General features: G+C 36.6%; 1 protein-coding gene across 5 annotated transcripts in view; it reads right to left on the bottom strand.

Annotated features, from left to right (window-relative positions):
• Nucleotides 1-26,812, bottom strand: part of LOC121371026 (cyclin-dependent kinase 8-like) — a 31,512-nt gene continuing 4,700 nt past the window's right edge. Inside the window, exons 4-15 of one of the 5 annotated variants that reach the window (XM_041496641.1) lie at nt 25,066-25,206; nt 24,689-24,746; nt 24,188-24,319; nt 23,377-23,520; nt 22,765-22,834; nt 22,291-22,363; nt 19,951-20,048; nt 11,913-12,006; nt 10,926-10,952; nt 8,655-8,678; nt 3,400-3,516; nt 1-2,460 (exon numbers count right to left, since the gene is read on the bottom strand). In XM_041496641.1, the coding sequence (XP_041352575.1) occupies nt 3,415-3,516; nt 8,655-8,678; nt 10,926-10,952; nt 11,913-12,006; nt 19,951-20,048; nt 22,291-22,363; nt 22,765-22,834; nt 23,377-23,520; nt 24,188-24,319; nt 24,689-24,746; nt 25,066-25,206 (963 nt within the window). In that variant the 3' untranslated portion in view covers nt 1-2,460; nt 3,400-3,414. The remainder of the gene's footprint in view (nt 2,461-3,399; nt 3,517-8,654; nt 8,679-10,925; nt 10,953-11,912; nt 12,007-19,950; nt 20,049-22,290; nt 22,364-22,764; nt 22,835-23,376; nt 23,521-24,187; nt 24,320-24,688; nt 24,747-25,065; nt 25,207-26,812) is intronic. The other 4 variants (XM_041496636.1, XM_041496637.1, XM_041496638.1 and 1 more) reach the window with 4 other exon arrangements.

Raw genomic sequence — 26,812 nt, 5'->3', positions numbered from 1 at the left:
TTCATATTTGTATCATATATATTTGTTTTTTTAACATTTATAACAACTGAATTCAGTTAAGACATCCATAATATACACACATAAAATACTCAATAGTCCAAGTTATAAGCACCCACAGTATGAAAATTCAATATGAAAGTATATTAAAAGAAAAGAGGTGAAATCATTTTCACCATTGGTGGCAGACTCCATTACATGTATCTGTAAACTCAGTCTTTCCCACTAACCTTCACCCATGTGTCTCACTCAACACTTTATTACATTTCTAAATCATATAACCACAAAGATCTAAACGAAAAAACTGAACATTCATAACATTTTAAAAAGTATGGTTTTATTAAAACAATTTGTATATATGGAGCAACTTTTGTTTAATATTTTATATGGAGAAATATTAGTTCTGCCAACAGCTAGACCCTGCACAATATGAAAAAAAAAAACTGAATACAGACAGTAAGTTTTGTTGAATAGTTTATAAAGAGAAATATTAGTTCTGCCAACAGTCAGACCCTGCCCCATTTGTTTTGAGAAATGAAGACTGGGAGGCAATTCATGCATGGAACAAAAAACAATATTTGTGTAAAGACACCTCAGCAGATTTTAATCTACGACTATTTAGTGTCTTAACATTTAGACATTTGGTGCAGATAGTGAGAGAGGAAAACTGATGTTGCCACGTAGGCTACTTCTGCCAAATTGCAATATAGTATTTTAATCTACAACTATTTCATGTCTTAACAGGTACTTCAGGAGAGCAATATCTGTCATGGGGCACCAATTAGGAGGGGGGGGGGGGGGCAAGGACTGTTCAGTTCAGAATGTCATTGCAGCACAGTTAATTTCTCGCTCAATTCTCACTGATCAATTAGCTGCGAATAAAGCTAGAATTATTGTAAAATCAGTTCTTAATACAGTGAAACCTCTCAAAACGGGACTCTCTGTAAACTGGAATTCCCTCAAAACCAGATGTTTTTCATGATCCGTTTTTGCAGAAGAGACCTCTCTAAACCGCATACCTCTTAAAGCCAGACTTTTTACTTGGTCCCGAGGGTGTCCGGTTCATAGGCATTTCACTGTATATGCAATTATTATTAAAATAGGCCATTTTCTCAGTTTAAAAAAATTTCATTACTTTTGGCATGTGTATACACTTACCTCTAATTACAGACCATGATAAACACACATGCATTAGTATTTGGATGAATGGCATAATAATCGTCAGTGTTTTACAACAAAGTCTGTTTTGATACTCTCTGTTCCAGCAAAGAATAATTCTGTAAAACTTAACATTGATTTTCCACATTCAATCATGTAAGCATTAATTTTGTTAGTACAGGTATGTTAATAACAGTTCATAATTATAATATACATATAATATGTATCTCCAGTCATTAATTTCACAGAATGAACTTTTCATCAATAACATATTTCACAGCTTCAACAATGAAAACAGACTGGATAGTGTCTTCTTTCTTCCATTCCATTTGCCAACAGAATGAACTTTTCATCAATAACATATTTCACAGCTTCAACAATGAAAACAGACTGGATAGTGTCTTCTTTCTTCCATTCCATTTGCCAACAGGCTTTTTTGTAACTGGCTCTCAAAATTATATTGCACAAAAAGTCAATCGCTCTAGCAAATATGGAATACAACACATACACGATATATTGGTTCTAGGAAATGTAAAAGATCTCAATGTATTTATAAAATGGATGAAATTCATGATTTATCACAGTTTTGATTCAATTCACCACTGTGGAATTTTACGGTCTCTACCACTTTCACAAATGGAGATATTTGACACACAAAACCGGAAGCAGAATGATTGGTAACACCACCATATTTAGACAACACCTGGAAAGCAGCAGAGGAATTTTCTTTAAATCCACTTGATGGCTTGATGACTGCATATATAGCTTCTGACACACAATCCTGATTATAAAAATTTATTCCCAATTCCAAAGTTTTTCATGTAGAAAACTGTCATTTCTAAAACCTTTTAAAAGTGTAAAACAAATCACTGTAACAAAAACACTTCTGATCACAATACCATTTCTATGCATTCTAAAATTACAGTTTCACGACTATGTATAACATATTTTCCCGAAATGTGTACACAATGGACTGTTTATTTTGAACAATCACAAGCATCACTCTGCATGTTGAAAAACACATCCACATCCACAGAAGAAGAATTAATTATTACACTTTCCTTTTCAAATGCTTCCAGACACTTGCTGGTTTTAATGAGCACCTTTATGATAGGAACTGCAGTTTTATTGCATCAGGATGTTTTTGTAAAGCTATAACTCTGTGGCTTTTGCTAAGATTAGTCACTAGTTGAGGCTAAGTTATCACTGTCATCAAAAACGCTGTCCGAAGCTGGATGCACTTGTCGTTTGAGTGTTTGAAGAAAAAGACATTCCTTGTTGAGAGCCCTGCATGTTTTGAACATGCTGCAAAATAAATAATAGATTTGATTATGAAACTATAAGCACTAAATAAATATATCTTCGAAAATAAGATTGCTACATATACATATTTAAAACCATCATTAGCTTTTGGAAAAAAATAATTATTTCAATTATTTATGAACATATGGTACTTATATGTATGTCAAATGTTTTAAAGTATACAAATCTAATTCTAGCAGGCTGATGCAAGAATTATTTGCAAAAATACAAATGTTTTCTGCAAACTCATAGCAAGAATTAACATTAAACTTAGATGTCCACAAAGGCAAAGGTACTGAAAAACAACAACTTATAATTCAAGAAATAGATTTTTATAAAAACAATTAAACAACATAATGTTATAAAAATCAGGAACAATACTCTAAATATTATTAATAATATGTGGCACAAGAATTGCTACAGTTAACTAGGATATGTCCACAATAACTTTGTCTCAAGACAGCATATACCACAATCTTTGATATGGGAAGCACTGATTAGGATGGGGAAAATGCTGAATTATCCATAGAAATTGATCACTCCTATGACAAACTGCACCTCAGTGCTTTACCTCTCAGCTACATCCCACCCATTGGAAGAATCATGTCAGCAATTTGAAGACATCCACAATCATGCAAAGTACAATCAGAATGACTGAGATGAACGGATCATGTCGGAAAACTATTTTTGAGGTCTACAGATAGAACAGTAATAAAATCCATTTCTTCTGGTGCACCACCTGGAGTCTCATTGCCTTTTTAATAAACATACAGCAGAATATATGATCAGGCAGAATCAAAGTACTATGAAATTATAGATGTGCAGTTTGTATACATGTTGGATGTATTGTTTGACTAGTGTGGCCAGACTTATAGCTGATTGTTCTAGTTACCTGTCATAAACCTGCTGGAACTGTTCAAAGGTTAATAATGTTGCGATTACCGGAATAAAGTGTGTTTAAAATACCATGTTTCCGCTTGTTGTCGACGGTGGCATCACCCGCACTCGTTTAGCCGGCGGTTGATTGTGTGCCGAGGACTGGTCTGTGCCTTGTCCACCCTGCAAGTGAAAATCAAGTACAAAATGTTACAATGTGGTGCAATACCTTCACTGTGCTGTGATCTTTAACACCATGCAGCAATAATTATCATGCAGGGTTTTCAGCTTTACATAATACATGAATGGTAACACCTAAACACAGTTCAAATATACATAACATTACAAATTACAACTAAAACCTCCGTATTTTTAGAATGATTGAAAGAGAAAGGTAAGTAATTCTTTCAGGTGACTGAGTGAAAAGTAAAAGAACTTCTAGCCTATATACATGTATATGAAGAGTTCATTTCCAAAATGTTATATTTGCCAATTTCAAAGTTTTGGAGTTAGCAATGAAGGTTAGTACAACTCAGCAATACGACAATAGATTCCATCAAAATGCGATCTTTACCCATTAAACAGGATTTTAAAACTGTGTTTCCAGAAATATACATTAAATGTTTTATTGCATTATTAAAATGAACTCTTCACATGTATACATACCTATGCTACATTCATTAGAAGTTGTGAATATCATATTTCCCAATTCACAAGTTGTGAAGAGTGTTAGTTTGGAGAAAAAACCTATGAACACAACTTGTGAACTGGGGTAGAATTTTCTATCTCATGGAGAAAATCATTTGTGCATATGTGTGTGACTGGAGTGACAGTGCAGATTGCCTGAACCCTCTCCACTTGGTGAAGTCACGTTCACAATTTGGAACTTGGGAATTCACGATATTCACCAGCACCAAACAAATGCAGCATTATACTAACGAATGTATGCTATGTGATAGCATCTGCCATGTTTTTTACAATACAAACTTGTAATACATCTTACAGCCCATACACAGGGAACAATATTTTAACATTTAGGTAACCAGAAGTTGGTTCACACAATTTTTACCTCCAGGTAACTTGACTGCTCAGTGACGTGAATTATTTTGAAAAACAGATGAGTCACCTAATCCTAACACACTTGTACAAGATGTTTGATCCATACTGATGTTCCAGTTGTATTTTAAATTAACACATTTTTCTGTCAGATAATATTTTTCTATTTAACTACTGATCAGATGTACTGTACACAGTGTGTGTTTGCAACTCTTAATTTTAGAACGTAATTGCTCACCATGTAAAATATTGCCAGTTCGCATGATTTTAAAGTTACATAAATGATACGCAAACAGAATGATAGTTCACATGAAAAATTACTCTCGGCTCAAAATCGTTGTTTCCATTTGGTATATATATATAAGCTGAAGTAACAATTAGTTAATGCTGGGGTTTTTTTCTTTGCAACACAACTTCAGTGAAAATGTCATTGAAAATCGTTAACACTGTAGCAAAGACAATCTACAATCAATGTTTTCTCATCATATCATTTTTATTTCAGTAGCAAACCAGGCAGGGTGGCACAAAAAAAAATTGCTGTCGACAATGGCAAGTAAGGACAACCAGGACAAAAAGTGTTCATTTTAAAACTTATTACATGTACTGGTACCTGGTTTACATTTCTATTTTATCTAATCATTGAAGATCTATAGAAAAAAAGAAAAGAAAAACCTCAACCCATATCAAAGTTGACCTAGCCTTGAAAATTCATACACTTTTAAGGATTTTAAAGATCCAATTCATTTGATTACCTTTTTAAAATTTTGATTCTCAGTTACATGTTTAATAACTGTTGTAGTCTTCAATAGCTTAGAGTAATAATTGCACATAATTTTTTAATGTGACTCATCCATGGGTTTAAAAAAGAAAAGATCCCACAAAAATAACACCAACAGTTGTACCTAAAATACCTAAATACGTGTCACTGCAACACAAATTATGCAAACAATAGACTATGTTAAAGAAGTATCAAATAAATTGTAAACCAATACCAAACAGTAAAAGAGAACTTGCTCCAAAAACAACAACCTCACACAAACTGTATTCATGTATGCATGATGAATGTGCCAATTTGTGCAGAAAAGTTAAGACCAGTGGCCTTTTACTATCAGATCTTTCTCCAAACACTAAACTGAAAAGACGGTATAAACAAAGAGTACCGGTGAGATAGATCACATGCCAGTCAAAAGTAGGTCACAGTGACCTAGTTATGGTAGGCAACACACCACTATCTCAAGTTGTACTTGTGTACAAGGTTTGATGGTTTTGTGAACATAGTCTATGGTTTGATGATCCTGTATGAATGGTAAGAAAGCTATGCTCCGGAAATGAAAAGTTTACGGACGGACGGCAAAGTCCTACCATATTAAGACCCATCAAAAACTAGCATATAGATGAAGAAAATAAAATAATAAGAGATAGAAAAACTGAAAGCAAATTTCATAGGTTACAGAATCTCAGGAGTATTTTTCATAAACATTATGTAGACATATATACATCTGGCATACTCCTATATGCCATTAAACAAACAAAAAACAAATAACATGTGGGTTTGTTTTATGTTTTTTGTGTAAAAGGTTTAACACCATTTAAAATCAAACACTAGGGAATAACTTAAGTTTAGGTGCACTTATACCCTTGATATACTGTGTAATATACATGTAAATGAAGCTGAATTGCATAGCCATGATGATGGCTTGAATGTTCCATGTACACATGTATGTATTGGACAGTGAACAGTAAAATATAATTTATGCTGTGTGTCTGAAACCAGCCTTGTTAAATTCATCACAAAATATAAGAACATGTAGCAAAAAGATATCTTCAAAAATAGGAATAATATATATATATATATATATAAAAATATATATATATAAAAATATATATATATATATATATATATATATATATATATATATATATATATATATATATATATATATATATATATATATATATATATATATATATATATATATATAAAATGTGATATAACAACTTTGAGAATCTTTGCCCTTAACACTATATTTCGATGCAGTCATATGACTGGACATCTACACGTGTGTAGATGGAAGCATCATTCTACTGACTCACATTGTGTATTGTACAACATCATATATTATTATGCTGGATAACAAACAAACAAAAATAAGACACTAAAATGGGCACACTAAATAAACAATTTTTTTAAGGTTTATAAATACATACTGCATGTGTATGACAAAAATTCTATAAACTGTCTTTTAAACATTGTTTATACCAGCCCTCTACAATAACTTTTCTATAAACTGTCTTTTAAACATTGTTTATACAGTCCTCTACAATAACTTTTCTATAAACTGTCTTTTAAACATTGTTTATACCAGTCCTCTACAATAACTTTTCTATAAACTGTCTTTTAAACATTGTTTATACAGTCCTCTACAATAACTTTTCTATAAACTGTCTTTTAAACATTGTTTATACCAGCCCTCTAATATAACTTTTCTATAAACTGTCTTTTAAACATTGTTTATACCAGCCCTCTACAATAACTTTTCCATCGAGGAGCCAGATGGTGCCTACTTCGATTTTTTTATATACATGTAGATAGTATGAAATGTTTTAGTAGCCAAATGAAAAGAAAAAATGGTCGCATGTGCAACCAAATCAAGTAAAGGGCTGTTATTTTCAACTACCAAATATTTAATATGCAAAATACATTCTCTGAAAATTATGTCACTCTCATAATGTTAGTAACATTTTTAAGACCATCTATCTTTCTTACACTAGTCCTGTATTCTGTAAACAGTTATAGTTGCTGTAACTAAATGTGCTCGTTGTGGTGTTGTACGTCACACTAGAGCAGAATTTCAACTCGCAATACAAAGACAAATGCCATTATTTCAATACTTTCTGAATACACTTGGTAATCCACACTAGTCAGTGAAGACAATTGCAGCTGGTTGGATCAAATAAAACTATCTTGAGTTATTCATGTATGAGAATATATTTAAACAGCCCAGTTATTTCTTTAATGTGTAAGATTTTCCATCATCATTATGGCTATGCACATGCATAATGGTTTTTATCCTATAACTTACCCATGATATCCATGTCATAAACCCATGTGATAATTTTAGTGTATTAACCCAGTTAATAATGGAATGCAAATTTGCAAGGTCTCACGGTAATGTGTTGCTGTGGATGGGTCATTTGCTTACAAGCCAACAAGACCTGTGTACATGAGTGTAACATTTTCAAAGATTTAGTTAAAATGTGTGATGTCAAACTAATTTGTGCTAACCATAATGACGTCATATTACCAATGGCGGCAACTTTAGAACTGTGATTTACTGAAAATTGAATTAAAATGTTATTTTAGAAGTGTTATAGAATAAATAGAATTCACTACTTATGTTTTTTATTTGGTTTATACTCTCTCAAATTTTATAATGGATTGACAGTTTTATAAGTACAGGACAATGTAAAACAAGTTTAAAAAAGAAGAGTTATTTAACTTGTACATTATTTGAACCAATAAACTGCCCTTCTTTCCAAAGATCAATTACAAGAACCTTTGAACAGGTGACCAACAGCTGAACAAACTGCCTGGATGAAGAGTCGATAACACAATGTAATACAAATTATAACACAATGTAATACAAATTGCTAAATATTATGGAACAATATGTGCGCCCTGCTCTTACAAAACATTTGAGAGAATCATGGATCCAACACTCAGTTATTAAGATCATTATTTAACATGGCATCGTTCCACAAAGCAAGCATAGCACTAAGATCACCTTAAGTGCATAACTACCTTAAGGTGATCTTAGCGCTAAGATGGCTTCATGGAACAGAGCACATGTCTCTTAAATTTTGCAGCTTACTCTCAAACGTTGTGCTAGCATGGGCTCAATAATGTGCACAGTGCTAGCAACAGTGTTAGATTATTTCGTTTCAAAATATTTCAGTGTGTATTTCATTACGCAGTGGTATACGAATATCCAAGAAATGGACGAACAATAAACCAGCTCTGTTATATTCTACAAGTTCATTAAATAAATGAGTTTTAAAATGCGATCCAGTTTCATACTTACATTACTAAAAGTGATAATTAATAGCAGTTCGTTATTATATTAGTTTTCAAACAAATCTTGCACACTCAGGTGAGTGGACAAGATAACTGGGGATTTGTTCATGTGCGTTTCTCTTATTAACTGTAAATGTTATGTCAAACAAGAACAAAAGAAAATAAAACCAAATGCTGATGTAACGCAAACCTTGTAGCAATACTGCATGGGTATCTGAAAACAGTTAGATATAAATATTTATAACAATCAACGATCTTCTGCATGACTTATTACCAGCGTGTTACTATATATAATATATATTTATATTGCGTAAAACGTATCAAACAACCTGATTATTTACATGCCAGTGAAGGAATATTTACCTCTTATTAAAGTGACAGACCCTAGTTTTTAAACATACTTTTTATTATTAGAGCCATTTTTGATAATTTAAATTAGGAGTTCTTACATTTTATTATTTAGAATATTCATTTTCGTACAGTGGTTCTGGTCATCCAGGTTTTTGTAATGCCCCAAAATGCATTGTTCATAATTCTAAAACTGTACATTATCTGAGAAGTATTGGTTATCGAGACAAGCTCCAGTCTATTTTCGATGGTATTTGTGTTTAAACATCACATGTATACTTCAGTTTCTCCCTTTTATAACTTTATCCAAATGTGTTGCAGGTTTGTAGATTAACTAAACTTAGTGTCCATTTTCACGGGCTGAAACAAGGGTCTGCACCTTTAATACTGGTTTACAATACTCACCCCCAAATGGTTCAGAAAAATAACTATTCTGAACTACATCAATTGTTGATAGAAACGATTACCGGGTAACAACATACATGTATATGAAATATTCAAAATCTTGCTAACTGCTTCAAAAGCTATTAAAGTTTTAGCAACTTCACTACATATTTATTAAATGTGTTATTTGGTTAATACATGTATTTAAATTACTTCATCTAAAGGATGTGGATCAATAATATTTTCTACTTTCCACATTTTATTTTGTATGATGGAAGAAATTATCATTCTCGATTTCAAATCAATCCATAAATTCATTAATTTTGTTTACAAAATTAGATAATGACATCTTATTTGACTTAGAAACTCTTAAAGAGTCCTATTTTTTTTTCTTTAAAATTTGAATGCAGTTTTGACATTCCAAAAGTACCTAAATTTTTAGTTTCCACCATAATACAAATTTTAATGAAAATCAAAGTTTGTTAAGTAGTATGGAAGGTTAAATGATGAATGAGCCAAATGACCTGCAGGGCTCAACACAAACTGTAGTGTTTATGGTTTGAAAATCAATGGGGAGCAATACACTGATCTCCTGGAATTAGGCAGCACAGTAATTGCTCTCAGAGTGAAATTCACTGAAATTTGAGTAAATAAAATAGTGATATTGGCGTGAAATAAGACAAGCAGTTTTTTGCACAAGTGAAAATTGTTTTGTGCGAGGAAACTTTTTTGTTTAATGACACCACTAGAGCACATTGATTTAATAATCATTGACTATTGGATGTCAAACATTTGGTAATTTTGACATATAGTCTTAGAGAGGAAACCCGCTAAATTTTTCCATAAGTAGCAAGGGATCTTTTATAGCCACCATCCTACAGACAGGATGGCATATACCACGGCCTAGCTGGAACGAGAAAAGCCCAATGGGCTCACCGATGGGGATCGATCGAAGACCAACCATGCATCAGGCGAACACTTTACCACTGGTCTATTGTGCAAGAATACATGATCAAGAGCAACTGCTCACGTCAAAACATGAAACTGTGTAGGGTCATTCAAGTTACACATTTGTTATCATGATAAAAATGTGGAGAATATCTCCTTGTTTGATACAGTCAACATTTTATAATCCCTCTTGGGCAAAATAAACTAATGTTCAAGAAGCAAAACAAATTACCATGTGGTGATATTTTATCCTGAGCTTTAAGGAGTATAAAAAGTTAATGTTTGTTTTCTTTTATGACGTCACTAGAGTACATTGATTTATTAATCATCGGCTATTGGATGTCAAACATTTGGTAATTCTGACATACAGTCTTAGAGAGGAAACCCGCTACATTTTTCCATTAGTAGCAAGGGATAAGCAGTATAAAAAACACATACTGAATTTATATTTATATTACATAAAACACTGAGCGATTCAGTGTAACATCAATGACTTCACCCACTGTTTTCGACCTTGCAATTTGACAAAAACCTACAGAAAGGTATACCATTAATTTAACTGAAGTTGAGCCCTGGATGCCTATGTTCATGCTCTGTTATTATGAATAGAACAGTTTTGTTTTTTTCTCAATCACTTTAAAGAAAGCAACATAAGAAGTGTTTGGAGTAAAGTAAAGCAGGTGACATGTCGTTTATATCAGGAGTGTCTGATTTCCTCCATGTGAATGTCCCACGTGCAAAGAAAAGTTGAAGCAAGGGTATCAAGCTAGAAGGTACTCACTTTTGAACCAACCTGAACCTTGGAAACCTATTATATACAGCATGTAACAAGTAAGACATCACAAGGTACCATGCAACTGTACATCTAGTGTAATGCAACAAAATGCGCAACGAGAACATTGCAGATATTACAGCTGTTGTAGTAATGGTTTTGGCATTAGCCAGACAGAAAAGCTATATGTCTAGTTATACATATTGATCACATAATCCATTTTACTCATTTGTTTTTATCTCATCCAACCAAAAATTGATATTTATGTTTTAATCTTGTTAAGCTTTTTGATGGAAGTTTGCTAAATAATGTTTTGAATATATATTATTAAACAATTGAAAGAAAAAATACCCTAACAACATTTTTATAAACACCTGCTTCACGAGAATGAATTCACAACATTCATTTTCGTGGAAATACCAATATGTTTTAAGATAAATCTAATTTTACTCCAACAATTTATTATTACTAACATTATCAGGCCACCTCAGATTATAAAGAAGACAGAAAAAATTGACTCTTTTGTAGTCTCGTTTCACTTTTTCACAAATAAAAATTACAATGTGTGTTGTTTTTGTTGTTTGTACTGAAATACATGCAATTTTGAGAGACTATCAAGCTTATCCAGACTTTATAAGTTTAAGTATTTAACAAAATAATGTTCATCTATCATTTATTACTGCTTCACAAGGATGTTGAAATTATTTACTGCCCAATAAATAAATCCCACATTTGCTTAACACGTAAAATTCTTAGATGTTAGTTTTATATATAAAACCACATTAGTGCTCAAAGTAAACAATTCCCACATATTTTATCAATACTAAGCAAGAGAATGTTATGCTTTTTCATTTTACAGAGTTAAGATTACTTGAGTTAAACCAATCTGCAGGATCATACAAACTAATATAAACATTGAAATAACAAAACTACTACTCACAAAATGACAACTATTCTATTGCTAGATGATTATGGTTTCGTTGAAGAAAAACTTACCTTATCCCCAGCTTTACTGTCTGATTTGTCATCGTTCTCATCATCGGTGATAAATTCTCTTTTGGGATATGGAATTGGCATGCCATCAAATACACTGAAAATAATGAAAACGTTATGAATTAAACTAAAACAATCCAAAACATTTATTCAGAACACATTTTTATGCAATAAAATATACAGTACTTCACAAAATTTAAAAAACATAACAAAAAACAACATTTTATTCACAATTTTCATTTTTTTTTAATAAAACTAAAAAATGGAGAAAACTTGAGTGTTTTCTCTTTTATAGATACATTACCTGTCCTCAAACAAGTGCACCTCCCCCCCACGCAAGTGGTCTGGTCCGAACATCCCAACAGCCAATGGGATGGCCTAAATTCTTCTACTGTATACTGCTCTCTAGTTCCGGTCACATGACTGTAACTTCCTTCTTTTTCCATGAGCGCATCGCACGGAGAACAGGAAGCGGGGAGGCCCGGGCGGGATGAATCTTGAGGACAGGTAATGTATCTATAAAAGAGAAAACACTCAAGTTTTCTCCATTTCTATAGACATTACCTGTCCTCAAACAAGTGCAGCATTCAACAGATGGTGGTGGGTGCCGAGATCCGTAGATGCTTGTGATAACTCCCCAACCGGAAAGAGGCTGACTAGTGGAAGAATAAGGCCAACCTTGGTAAACCCTCCTCCTAGGGATGCCCGTCACAGACCAATGCAGGTGATGTTAGTAACAACAACCAGAATGGTGGCATCCGTCAGCAGTGGCAGGTACGGCTCCTAGAACACATGAACCAGGAGGCGGAAGCCACATCTCATGCTGGTTCTGACAGGGTGGGAAGACGTAGCCACCAGGGATGCAGGTGTTAGGTAACCCTCACGTATTGAAGTGTTATAGTTTTTCAATAACAAGCGACAACCTAATGAGGTGCATCCGTCAGAACATTGAACAAAACAAGACCCCCGAATGTTTTCTGTCTAGTACACCAAAGATCTGTTAGTTCAATAACGACAACCAATAACCACATGCAGTGAAGAGTTAAGGTTATCGAGACAAAAGTTCCGGCACCAGTGCGTGAACTGTGCAAAAGAACAAAAGTCTAAGCAATCCTCACCTGTCGATTCGGTGGACATCTCGTTATGCAGCCCAGAATCAGACAGACATCAACGGCGACAAGGATAGCTTGTATTCAACAGAGTCTGTGCAGCAACAACCGGACCCAGATGATGGAACCCCTCAACGTCTTCTGTGGAGACATCCCTCAGATAATAGTTGGCGAAGATGGAGTCCGTCGCCCCAGAAACAGCCAGTGATGATGTGCTGAATGGATGTGTTGCAATGCAGGGACATCGTGGCAGCCAAGGCACGTAGTTCATGCGGATTGGAAGCAGACGGAGCAGGTAAACCCTCCTTCTGATAAGCGGTCAGGATAGAAGACCGGATCCAGGTGGCCACCGTGTTCTTGGTAATATCCCTCAACCGACTCTGGTTACAGGAAAGGAAAAGTCTTTTACGATGTTGTCGAAAAGATCTGGTCCTCTCGATGTACTGGTGCAGGGCTCTAACAGGGCACAACGCCAAGTCCTCAACGTCCGCCGGACCAACGATAGAGGAGAGGGCCTGCACAACATACGAGCGAGGCGCTTGGTCTGGTAACTGATTCTTTGCAATAAAGTTCATGAGTAACCCCAAGTTGACTGCACGCCGATCTCGGTGAAAACGTACCAAATCGACATCAAGAGCATGAAGTTCTGAGACACGAGCAGCCGTGGCGAAACCGAGTAAAAAACACCGTCTTCCGTGTCAAATCTTGCAGGGAAGAGGACTCGATCGGCTCATAAGGTGCGGTCGATAACGCTCGTAACACCAAATTCAGGTCCCATCTTGGTGGCCGAAACCGGTGTACTTGATCTTCAAGGCGAAAACCTTTGATCATTTTATGGATCTCAGGAATACCCGATAACTTCGTTCCAGTAGTTACATCACGAACAGTAGCGATGACCGAAACGTACCCAGCGATGGTAGACCCCTTCAATCGTAAAGTGGTCCGCAGATACAGCAAAAAATCAGCAAGACGAGGTATCTGTATCGTCTGAGGTTTGAGTTTTTTTCTAACACACCATCGGTGAAAGCAAAGCCATCTGACGTTGTAAGCCGCAGTAGTAGATGATCTGTGCGCTTTCAAAATGGCCGCCGTAGACTGTGAAGAAAAACCTTTCTTCCTCAAACTCTTGGAGATAAAGTCCACGCGTGCAGTTGGAACAACTGCGGACGTGGATGGTACAGTCTTGACGTGGGATGCAACAACAGATGATCCCAGTCTGGCAGCGGTAAAGGATGTGGATCGGCCAGACGTATTAGATCTGGATACCACATCCTGGATGGCCACATCGGAGCAATGAGCAACAGGCGACAATGGTACAGCTGAAACCTCTGAAGCACCCTTGGAAGGAGGATTGGTGGAGGAAAAGCGTACGCGTCCATCTGTTCCCAGCTGATGGCCAATGCGTCGAGATCCAGAGCTTCGGGATCCGGCACCGGAGACACGTAAACCCTCAGCTGATGGTTGAATCGTGTGGCGAAAAGATCGATGTTTGGTGTCCAAAGTCTGTCGCACACCCATCGAAACGCTTCCGGATGGAGCATCCACTCCGTCGGCTGTGGAGACGACGGCCGGGACAATGTGTCGGCTAGTACATTGCAAACCCCTGGAATATGACGAGCCCGAAGTTGCAATGGAATTTCGTCGACCAGCTTGTAGAGACGATAAGTCAACTGCAGCAGACTGCTGGAGTGAGTTCCGCCCTGACGATTGATGTAAGCCGCCGCGGTCGTACTGTCTGTGGCCACCATGAGAGAGGCTTCCGTCAACATCTGTCGCCAATGAAGGATAGCGTAGTAGACTGCCAACAACTCTAACAGGTTGATGTGGAGTCCGAGTTCGCCGGGAGACCACAGCCCTGAAGTAGTCTGGTTGCTTAGATGGGCTCCCCAACCTTCCAGTGACGCGTCGACGAATAGGTGATGAGTGGCTATGAAGGCCCGCATAGAGACACCTTCTAAGACGTTCGATCGGAGCTGCCACCACTGCAGGCTGGAGCGTAGATCGTCTGGAAGTGAGATGATCAAGTCTGGATTGTTGAAACGAACAAACGGGTTGAGAAACATCTGCAAGCGCCGCAACTGGAGACGACCTCTGAGTGTCAAATCCTGGGCAGAAGTGAGGAGACCCAGGAGACTCTGCCAACCGCGGAAGGTCATTGGAGCGGTGAGGGCTATGGCAATCATGGTCTGGATCTTCTCCCAACGGTCTAAAGGAACTTGAACGAGGCCCAGGTCGGGTCGAAGCCAAGCGCCTATGAACTGTAGAGACTGTGTGGGAGCCAGTCGAGATTTCTCGATGTTGATAATCCAACCCAGCTGCTTGAGAAAGTCCATGATGAAGGCAACATGTGCAGTCAGCCCTGTCTTGCTGTGACACCTCATCAGGCAATCGTCGAGGTATGGGTAAAAGGATATACCTCTGCGATGCAGGAAGCGTGACATCGGAGTCGTGATTCTGGTGAACAGCCATGGCGCTATGGATATCCCAAAGGGCAGGACTGTCCATTCGTAATGCCGACCCTGTAGCACAAACCGTAGGTAGTGATGGAAATCGGCATGCATCGGAACGTGCAGGTAGGCGTCCTTGAGATCTAGCGAGGCAAGCCAATCCCCCGGTCTGATCACGGCTATGATATCTCGCAACGTTAACATCTTGAAGGTCGGAGGAGGAGACAGATAGTGGTCGTTGAAGACCGCCAAGTTGTGAATCATTCGCAGCTCTGGAGAATCTTTCTTTGGTACGAGAAAGATGTCCGAGTAAAATCCGGGTGTTAAGTGTACTTCCGAAATGCTGCAAACGGCTCCCTTCTCCACCAGCTTGTTGACGGACTCCTGTAGAACCTTGACTTGCGCAACGGAATGCCGCGGTTCTCGAGGTGAAGTGGTCAATGGAGGGATGGCAGACAATTGCAGACGATACCCTGTCTTCAAGATCGACGTGACAAACGGATCTTGGCAAAGTGTCTGCCAGTTTCGCCAATAACGGCGAAGTCGACTTCCGACCATGGATCTTCCGACCGGTGTGGTACACACCGGAAGCGTCAAAACCGAATCGTTGTTCTGGTTCAAAATCAGGGGCGGGCGTAGGTTGAAGCAATCTGAGCAGTCCACGATCTGTTGGCTGGCGTCAACGTCGACCAGGCTTCCCCTGGGTCCGAGCTGGCGGACCGGATGGTCGTCTGACCGGAAACCTTCGAGAAGGTTGACCTCGAAAGGAACCTCTCCAGCGTTTAGATGGTGGTTGTGGTGTGAATGTAGACTTCCGCTTTGTAGATTCCAACGTGGAAATAAGTTGCAACGCTTTAACAGTTGCTGTCGACTGTTGGTCCTTATCATTGGCCTTCACCACCTCAGAAATTTTGCCTGCAAACAGCTTCGTTGCGGACCACGGTTGAGCTAACAGCTCCTTCTTATGCTGGAAATCCAAAGTGGATTTCTTTAAATAAGCCTGGCGACGATATTGCATTAACATCGAGGACATCGAAGTCACCGAAGACGTCAGGAAAGCTAGCATCTGCGCCGATTGCTGAAACAGCGCGTAGCACCGTGCATCTTTTGCCTGGGTGGCCATCGCCGCAAGGAAAACGTCCAAGTAAGATAATACAAACAAGCAACGTTTCTGGGCAGTATCCATGGCTTGTACTTGTTTGTCCGTCAAATCCACGGTTGACGACTTCCCAAGACGGTGAACATCTTCATCCAAGGACGGAGCTACATCTGTAAAGGTCATGTCAAACACCGGATACATACGGTGACCCCAAGTCGGGAAGGCGACGAAAGACGCTGTGTCTTTAAAAGTGCGGTCTAAATCCGTCGCCACCTCGGATACGAGTGTACCGGCAGCCAAGGAACGGATCACCACATCTTCCGGAGGGACATCAGTCGCTATCATCGGTGTCGGTCCCTTCTTGGACGGCGTTGGTGGATGTGGCAAGGACGGCAACATGTCATAGACTGCCGCCAAGCAATCCCTCATATTCATATGGTCAGAAGATTCAGTCTCATCAATGACGGAAACCGCTGTAGGCGCTGCATCTCCAAAGTCTCGAAGCACTCGAGCACAGGCTAATCGATCGGCCGAAACAGAATTCACTGGTGAACCGGACCGTGGACGGTCCCGTCGAGAACCCTCTGAAGCGTCAATAGAAGGTCTGCGCTGCCGATCCACGGAACCCGTAGGGAGACGTGCAGGTCGTGGGGAACGGCTACGAGCCCGGCTCCGGTCCCGGCTCCGCTGCGCCGAAGATGACTTTGAAGATCGGTGATCCTTGGAGGCCGTGGAACGCCTAACTGATTGAGTCGGCTTGTCAGAGGGCTGCGTAGGAACTGCAGGCCTGTCATCTGAAGTCTTGCATCCTGGAGCCGCACCCCCCGAAGAGGGGACTTGAACCGGACCTGGCCCCAAACCCGCCGGTTGTGGTAAGGCCGCCATTGACGCCATAGTCTCTTTCAGCATAGTAGGTAGCATCGAACGTAATACATCTGCTATGGAGTCCGCAATTGACGGCGAAGATTCCACTTTCTTGGCTCTCGCCGACAGCACCTTCAAGTAGGCCGCGAACTCGACAGTAGACAGGCCCGAACACAGGTCGCATCTCGAAGAGAGGCTACAAGGAACACGGCAACCCGGACATAATTCATGAGGGTCGCCGCCTGCAGTGAACTTCTTACAGCGTAGGCACGCTCGTACCTGTCGCTGAACATTAACATCTGACATGATAATAAGTTTTCAATCTGTGAAAGAGAAAGAAAAGAAATCATGACACAAACACAAAGCCGGTCAACAAAGACGCCATTTTGCAAATGGCGTCCGACACAACAACCGGCAATATAATAACATTTCATGTAATTAACACTTGGCAAGTCAAGCGAAATACGCGAAACATACGAAAGCTAACGAAAGCTAACGAATAAGGTGAAAAAAAACAAAAAAACATTCCACCCAACACAAAGCCAGTCAATACAGACGCCATTTTGCAAATGGCGTCCGACACGACAACCGGCAATATAACAACATTTCATGTAATAAACGCTTGAAAGTCAAGCGAATACGCGAAAAGAAACATACGAAAGCTAACGAAGCTAACGAAATTTAAGGTGAAAAACATTTCACCCAAACACAAATACAAAACCAAAGGTCTTATAAAAAAAGTTGACTCCAAACAGAGCCAAACAAAAGACGTCCAGACCCTTTCGCGAAGAGAAAAAGAAGGAAGTTACAGTCATGTGACCGGAACTAGAGAGCAGTATACAGTAGAAGAATTTAGGCCATCCCATTGGCTGTTGGGATGTTCGGACCAGACCACTTGCGTGGGGGGGAGGTGCACTTGTTTGAGGACAGGTAATGTCTATAGAAAATTATATATTGGAAACATTGTTTTTTTTTGCTTTTCTACAGGTAGTAAATACACATTTTTATTCTAGGGACATAACTCTGTCAAAAATGGGTAAATCACCATGAAAGTCAAATGTGTACATGATAAAGCTATACACAAAATTTCAGCTCAGTGTCTAATGGCATTATGAAACAGACATCCCGAAAACAAACTATTGTATCTCCTAAGTTTAAGGGTCATAACTCTGAAAAATGGGTAAATCGCCATGAAAGTTATATATGTACTTGATCTGTAACAGAACATGATAAAGCTAGGGTCTCACTACACAGATCACTCCTGGGTGAGAGTTCATTCATCACGGTCCACTAAAATTCCTAATTGTGACAAAAGTTATGGTTTACATATTCACTTCTAGAAAATGGTGAAGAATTAAAACAATATGTATGTTTAATGGTAAGCGTTCTGGCTGCATTTTGCCCATGCTATTTTGTAATACTGTGCATTGACCTTTTGGGACATGTGTATATAGTGTAAGAGACAGCTGGAGTGAATCGGTTAATGAACCACCTGTTTTACAGCCAGATGCAGTTATATATAGCAAAAAACTGCGACGGAAATGTTCTCAATTTTGGAGTGAAAATAAATGCCAAACCTAATCCGCAAAACATTTTTGTATCTCCTAAGTTCAAGGGCCATAACTCTGTCAAAAATTATTAAATTACCATGTATCTAACTTGATCTGTAACAGTACATGATAAAGCTATACACATTTCAGCTCAATATCTCAAGGCATTGTAAATAAAAACATTCAGAAAACTATGTGAGACAGATGGACAGACACAGACAGACCAACAGAAGAACGGACATTAAACCTATAGTCCCCTCTGGTTGGACCGGTAGGAGACTAATAAAAGTTAACAACTTGACATACAGGAGGTATTTTTTCTTCTTTTTGTTTTTGGTACACAAATATTTTTGAGACAAATATCTGAAGCTTTTAAATCTTTGAGCCCATTTTTTTTTTTTTTTTTTTTGGCAAATGTATACACAATTTACAATTTATCTTTATTGTAAATGTGACAATTATATATTATGTTATGAACTGCATTAATTTTACATCTTGTATATCACATTCGTAATGTTTAAAAAGCAGTTTGCTATGTTTTGGATCAGTCATAGTTTAATTAAAAACTAAAGTTTTGGTAGGCTGACTACTATTTCTATCTTATATAATAAACAGGAGCTCTGTATAAATGGTAAAAAGAAAATGTAAATTTGTTGTTACAAGTCAAATAATGTTAACAGCTATAGTATTATGCACATATTTTATATCTTATCTTTTATGCCACTTTGTAAAACAATTTCAGAAATGTTTGGATGAAGAATAATGAAAATTTTGAACAGTGTAATACTCGAAAACGCTGTACAGATGATTAAAAATCCATAATTCCGGGTAAATCCACAAAACATTAATTTCTGTAATACACAATATATATATATTGAATCGTGCACATTATATATCCATGGTTGTATACACATTAAATATCTTTGTTATTGTGTACATTATACAATCATTGTATTACAAACATATACATACTCTTGAGATGGGAGTGGCTCTTCTCTGAAATATGGATCTGCCATTGCCTGTTCAGATGTTATTCGTTTGGTTGGATCCATAGTTAATAACTTTTGTAACTGCAATAAAAATTTTACAGCTTAGATAAAAAGTACTCTCTGCAAAGACATTTTACTTAATTTTCAAAACACGACAGCAAACAATTAAAATAAGATATAACAGTGATGCCATAAGGTGTGAAATAGCGGGTGAAAATGAAATTACAAGTGGTTATTACCATGTGCTTCGCATGTTATTTGACCTAAACAAGTTGATACTAAAGCCTAACTTTGTAAGAATGATACAATTTCATTGTGTTACTAGTATTTTAAATATTAGCACTTTACATTAATTACCAGTTAATAACCTATCAGGGATGAGCTTTCAAATGCATATCACAAGGTTTTCAACATGCACAAATTATGTAAAAATACCATTCGGTCAGAAAGCATTTAATCTTTGTAATTCTATACATGTCAACCATTTATTAAATAGGCAGTGAAAAATTGCAGACAGCTGCCTATCAATAACATCCCTGCATAATCGCTGTGAGAGGTCTTTGTCATTTGTTATTAACCATTACATTATTACTAAAGATCAACAGCATATATAATGACAGGGCTTCTAGGTACTATTAAACCAAATAACTTCCGGCTGGGTCAAAGTTTGAGGTGCACCCAACTTTTGATAAAGAAGTGAACACCACAAGTCCTGTGATTGGTTATAAATGTGAGTGTGTTGGTTGTAAAAAATAATAGTTTCATCTGGGTAAAAAAAATATATGCAATTTTATTTCATCTGGTACCAATGTGTCAAGTAGCCTTGTGCTTGAAACATGTATGGGGTACCCGTCAGTGTTCGAGATTAAATTTTTTGGCCAGTATCCCAGTTGGATACTAACATTTCAAAATCTGGTATCCCACCTGAGAATTTAGTATTATATGGCATCCCGGTGGGATACTGGGTTCTTGAAGTCTGGTATCCAAAATTAAATTCTGGTATCCCCGGGATATCGGGATACCGTTAATCTTGAACACTGCCTGTAAAAAAAAACCTGAACTTTTGATAAAGAAGTGAACACCACAAGTCCTGTGATTGGTTATAAATGTGAGTGTGTTGGTTGTAAAAAATAATAGTTTCATCTGGGTAAAAAAAAAAAAGCAATTTTATTTCATCTGGTACCAATGTGTCAAGTAGCCTTGTGCTTGAAACATGTATAAGGTACCTGTCAAAAAAAAGTACTCAAATTTTGTGCAGAACTAGGGTAGTCATAGAAGCTACCCGTTATCTCAGAAACGCGGAGCGTGACCCCCAATTTTTTCTGATTGTGTGAGGGGTGGTAGCATTTATATTAGTGGCGTTTATGTCGATTGATACGCTGCAGGTAGGAGTTTTAGCCACATATGTTACTACTGTCGTCTATGGGATTTGATTTGGTAGTATACACCCTCTAGATTATGGTAGCCCCAGTCCCATGGCTTGTGATATTCAATGCTGTGCTAGTAAATAACTACTATTGCCATGCCCGATGGCTAGTGAAACAAAAAGAGGTCAAATGATACATTTAAGTCTCTTTTGTAAATATGACTATACTGCCCCTCACCCCAACCCCCAATGTTAGTGTTTTTAAGCTCTATCTCCCTCTTTAGGTGACATATCTGATTATTACTATTATTTAGTACAATTGTATTAACTTAAAGTAAAGTAAGGCTAGTGAATTTTTTATCGTGGCTAGTAAACTTTTTAAATCACTGATCCCATGGCTAGTGGATTTTATAAAAATTCTAGAAGTAATTTTGTATTCTGATACCATGTTCATGTCAGAATATCATTGTATTCATACAATAACAATTAAATGATTGATTTATTTATTGACTGAAAATTGGTTGTCATTATTGTACAATTTAATGTTTGTAATTAGAAGGCCTTGTAAGTTGGATAACTTGTGCCCGATTCTTTTGTATATATATATATATATATATATATATATATATATATATATATATATATATATATATATATATATATATATATATATATATATATATATATATAATATCCAATAAAATATGTTTCCAAGCAAACAATTAGACAGATGACAGTGATGCCTAGATATTTAGTCTAGTCTGTGAAAAGTCGATTACTGCTAACTAAATATATTTTAAGAAAGCCATGAACTTATTTTTAGTCAATGTTTCAAAATAATAAGACCTAACAATGGCACTGAATGTTAATGTTTTTGGTTTTTGGTTTTTTTTCAGCTAAAAATAATGTCACAGTAACATAACAACAATAAACAAAAAAAATGACACAAAATCTTACCAAATGAAATGCTTTACTATCTGATTTTACTTTGTGCTTTTCCATATATTTATTCAGATTACAATTGACATAACTGAAAATACAAAATGCAAATCATTAATGGAATATCAATAATAAAAAATAAAGACATCACCAATGAAATTTAAAGACTTATTTAAGTATATATATATATATATATATATATATATATATATATATATATATATATATATATATATATCTGTAAAAATGACATTTGATGTATTGGCATTTGCAACAATTGTATATGCTCACCTTGTTTGGCCATAACCACATTATACTGAAATATATCCAAACACTATAATAATAAAAAATATATTTTTAAAATGTGTGAGAAACAAAAGATAATTATTATTTTTTAAATTGGGGGCTTGAGGGTGGAGCATTCAATTTGCATCTACCATAGAACATGAGGAGTCATAAGGGAACATGATGGTCACCCCAAACATAACTTACGTTGATCTTTTAAAATCTTTCATCAATTGCTGATGCTCTGGCATTTTCCGTATATCTTCCCAGTCTTTATCTGTGAAACAAAACACATATTATATTCATTCATATATATTTGCTTGAAATGAAATATTTAGTTTTTTCAAACTATCTATTATATTGTTGCACATCATACTGAATGGAAACAAAAATTACTGGCAATATTAGAAGAGACATAATTGTGCAATTACTTATTGAAGAGAAAGAAAGTTAATAAACACAATTTACTATTTTATTACATTACTTAATATGAATAAAAACAAGTAACTGTTATAATCATCATTTATTTATTCTGGAGGAGGAACGTAGCCCAGAGATATAGTGCTCAGCTGATGCACGGTCAGTCCGGGATTGATTCCTGTTGGTGAGACCACTGGGCTATTTCTCATTTCAGCCAATGCACTGTAACTGATATATCAAAGGCCATTGTATGTACTATGCCTTCCTACTAATGAAAAAATTTAGCAGATTTCCTCTCTAAGACTACATGTCAAATGATGTCGTTAAACAACAACAAAAAACTTTATTCATTCTGCGTCTTGTTTTTAAAGAAATAAAACTAAAATATGTGCTCAAGACCTTGAGGAAAGCCCATCACATTGAATATCCTGTCGAGCTGATCGTGGTGGTAGGGGTTACTGGTTTTGATGTCTTCCTGGCGACAGTGGAAAATTGGCTCTGAGGTCAATAGTTCAGCAAAGATGCAGCCAATTGCCCATATGTCTGTAAATAAATTCTTTACTTAATATATTTAAATTACATTTCAAAATACAACTTACATTTACGTTAATGTGTAAGAATTTAAGAACATATTTTATTCACTTGAATAATATTAATTATAAACATTCTATCACTTTAATAATTAAATACACTGTTTACATGTACCTATTGTGTTGCAGAAGTATAAATATTACCATCTACTGCATTAAACAATATATGAACTTATCAACGTACGTTGTGTCGATGGTTTAAGCAATCATAGCATTTATAGTTTAATGCCTTGGGTCAGTTTTCCATACTGGCAATTTTTAGTGGAATTTCAGTGAAGCTCTTCCCGACATATATTTGACTTTTTCTTTTGGGAGATACCATACCACGAGGAAGATTGTAAAATGTGTGCTATTGTGTTGCAGAAGCAGGGCTAGTTCTGGGTGCGCAAAACATTTCGCCAAATGTCTATTAAACATTAAAAATTGCAGAAATCAACATTTTTTTTTTTTTAAATGTCAATTATTACATGAAATTATTTCGCCAAATTAAAACAAAATTCGCCAACTGCTTTTAAAATTCGCTATTTGGTGAATTTGGTGAGTGCCAGAGCTAGCCTGAGAAGTATAAATATTAATACATTATTTTAATATGGATTAATAAAACTATAACCACAGTTTACCTATTGCTTTTGTATAATGCCTGGCACCTAGCAGCAATTCTGGGGCTCTGTACCAAAATGTTACAACAACAGGATCAAGATCAGCCAAGGGTTTCAGTGGTGAGTTGAACAATCGAGCAAAACCCATGTCAGCTAAAAAAATAAAAAGAAGGAAATGAATTTATGTTTATTCTGCAATTACTACAGTAACTGTGTATGTCTGTTGGGGAACATCTGCAAAGGAACATTGATTATTTATTAAGATAAGATTTATTAAGTTAAATGTCAAACAGTTAGTACATCAAATTTATCACTCTGGTTAAATGTTATTCTGATTTCTTATTACAAGTCAAATATTTTAAGGTAAACACCACTTATAATTTACATATATTAAATGCTGCTGGATCATTAATCGTTATAAAAAAAAAAGTTTTAAATATATTGTGAACAAAGTAGATGTAAGATAGTGGAAATATGTTATATGATTCAGTGTACTATACCATTTAACATGCTACTGTTTACCTATTTTAACACGTCCTCTTTCTGGTCCTTCACCCATAACTAGAATGTTAGCTGGTTTCTGAAAGAAAAACATTTTAGATGTAACGTATTACATGCACATGTTTATACAAGACATAAATGGAAATTTCATATTGGACCATCTTGCTGAATTTTGGAATTTCGTCATACCAGTGAAACTTTATTACTGACAATCAGTAAAGCATTCATTCTTTTTGGGTTAGGTTATTTGAAACATCTAAATAAATACATTTTGATTTAATGTATTAAGTTATGTATTGATACAATTCCTACAATCCATATTTATTTTACCAGTATTAATACATTAGTGAAAATATTATGTTTTGAAATGTGTTGTACATACAGATACTAAGTCTTACCAAATCTCTGTGCAGAACCCAGTTTGCATGTAGGTAGTGGATGCCATCTAGAATTTGATAGAGCAGAGATTTTACCATGTTCTTTGGTACATTGACAGTCTTCTTGTTTGCCTTCGCTGATCGATGGAACTTAATAATATGCTGAAAACAGAAAATTAAAAAATATAGTAAATTGCATAATAATATCACTTATCAACTAATCATTTAATAGAACATCATTTTAAACCTACAATGGAGAAGTTACTGAGGCTTTAGGACTTAATTCTTTCATACCACAGGCATATTCAGCTTGCTCATCTTATTCACAGACATGCATCAGACACGGCTAATTAAGCTACCAGAAACATGCTGTCTTATTACATCTGTGACATCTATCTTAATAATCAAATTTCAAAATAAGAGATTTACATTTGTACCTTGTTAACTGTTAATATATACTGACGGGCAAAAGAAAGTATACCAACGAAATATAAAACGAAAATAAAATAACTAAAACATATTTATCATAACATTCACATTTATTAAAAAGTTAATACATTTTTAGTTTATTGCATGTAATTTCACAGTTGAACAATACCTACAGGTTGCATGATAATGTTCGATAGACACGTGGGGTCAGTTTGTGAATTGACACAATGTGCTGAAATAAACATGGTCAACTTTTCCAATAAATATGTAGGCAATGAATGTCTAATAACGGGTATGGCCACCCTGAGCATCAATACACACCACGACATGACGTCTCATGGAATGGGTCAATCGCCTGATGACGTCACTGGGTATTCTTCTCCATTCTTCTACCAGAGCCTGTACAAGCTGTTGTTTGTTACCTGGGGGGTTGGGACGTTGTCGGATTCGTGTATCAAGTTGATCCAGAAAGGTGTTCAATCGGGGACATGTCTGGTGATCGAGCTGGCCAAGGTAAAACATCGATGTCGTTAGCTTGTATGAAGTTCTGTACAATCCGAGTAGTATGGGGCCTGGCGTTGTCGTATTGAGATACGGTTCCACGCTGCTGTTGTTTAAGAAATGGAAGAACCACGGGACGAAGGATTTCACCACGATATCTAACGGAGGTTGGATTACCATCGATAACGACAAGTTCCGTCTTCTGGTCACAACAAATACCGCCCCACACCATCACACTGCCTCCGCCAAAAGGTTCAAATTCTTGAACACAGGCTCGTGCCGTTCTTTCTCCTCTACGCCTGTAAACTCGAACTCTGCCGTCGTACATGTAGAGAGAGAACCTGCTTTTATCTGAAAACAGCACTCTCTGCCACTGTTGAAGTCGCCATCGAAGTACTGTCCTGGCCCATCGTAACCTCCGGACGCAATGATCACGTGTCAGAACTGTTCCTCTATATGGTCTGTAGGCACGAATTCCATGTGCTCTTAGTCGCCGTGCCACAGTACGTCGACTTACAATACGACTCAAAGCATTAGATGAAGATGATATCATGGTCAAGAACCTATTGCGTAGATAGATTGCGCAGATAGCGGTCTTCCCGCAGTGTTGTAACACGTGGTCTTCCGCTATGTGGTAGGTCAGTTGTTCTTCCTGTCTAAATCGTCTCATTAATCTCACTATCATTGTTTTGGTGCAAGCAAATCGTCGTGTAATATCGGTGTATGATGTTCCCACCTGCACCATACCAATGGCGTGTTCCCTCTGTTCTGCCGTTAGACGTGGCATATCTTGGGTGATTTTATGAACAAGTGGACTCTGCACATTCATACTTATGCG

The sequence above is a fragment of the Gigantopelta aegis genome, chromosome 4 (assembly GCF_016097555.1).
Source record: "Gigantopelta aegis isolate Gae_Host chromosome 4, Gae_host_genome, whole genome shotgun sequence".
In the NCBI taxonomy this organism is placed as follows: Eukaryota; Metazoa; Mollusca; class Gastropoda; order Neomphalida; family Peltospiridae; genus Gigantopelta; species Gigantopelta aegis.
The sequence above is the reverse complement of the archived record's forward strand: the minus strand, read 5'-3'. Positions and strand labels throughout refer to the sequence as shown.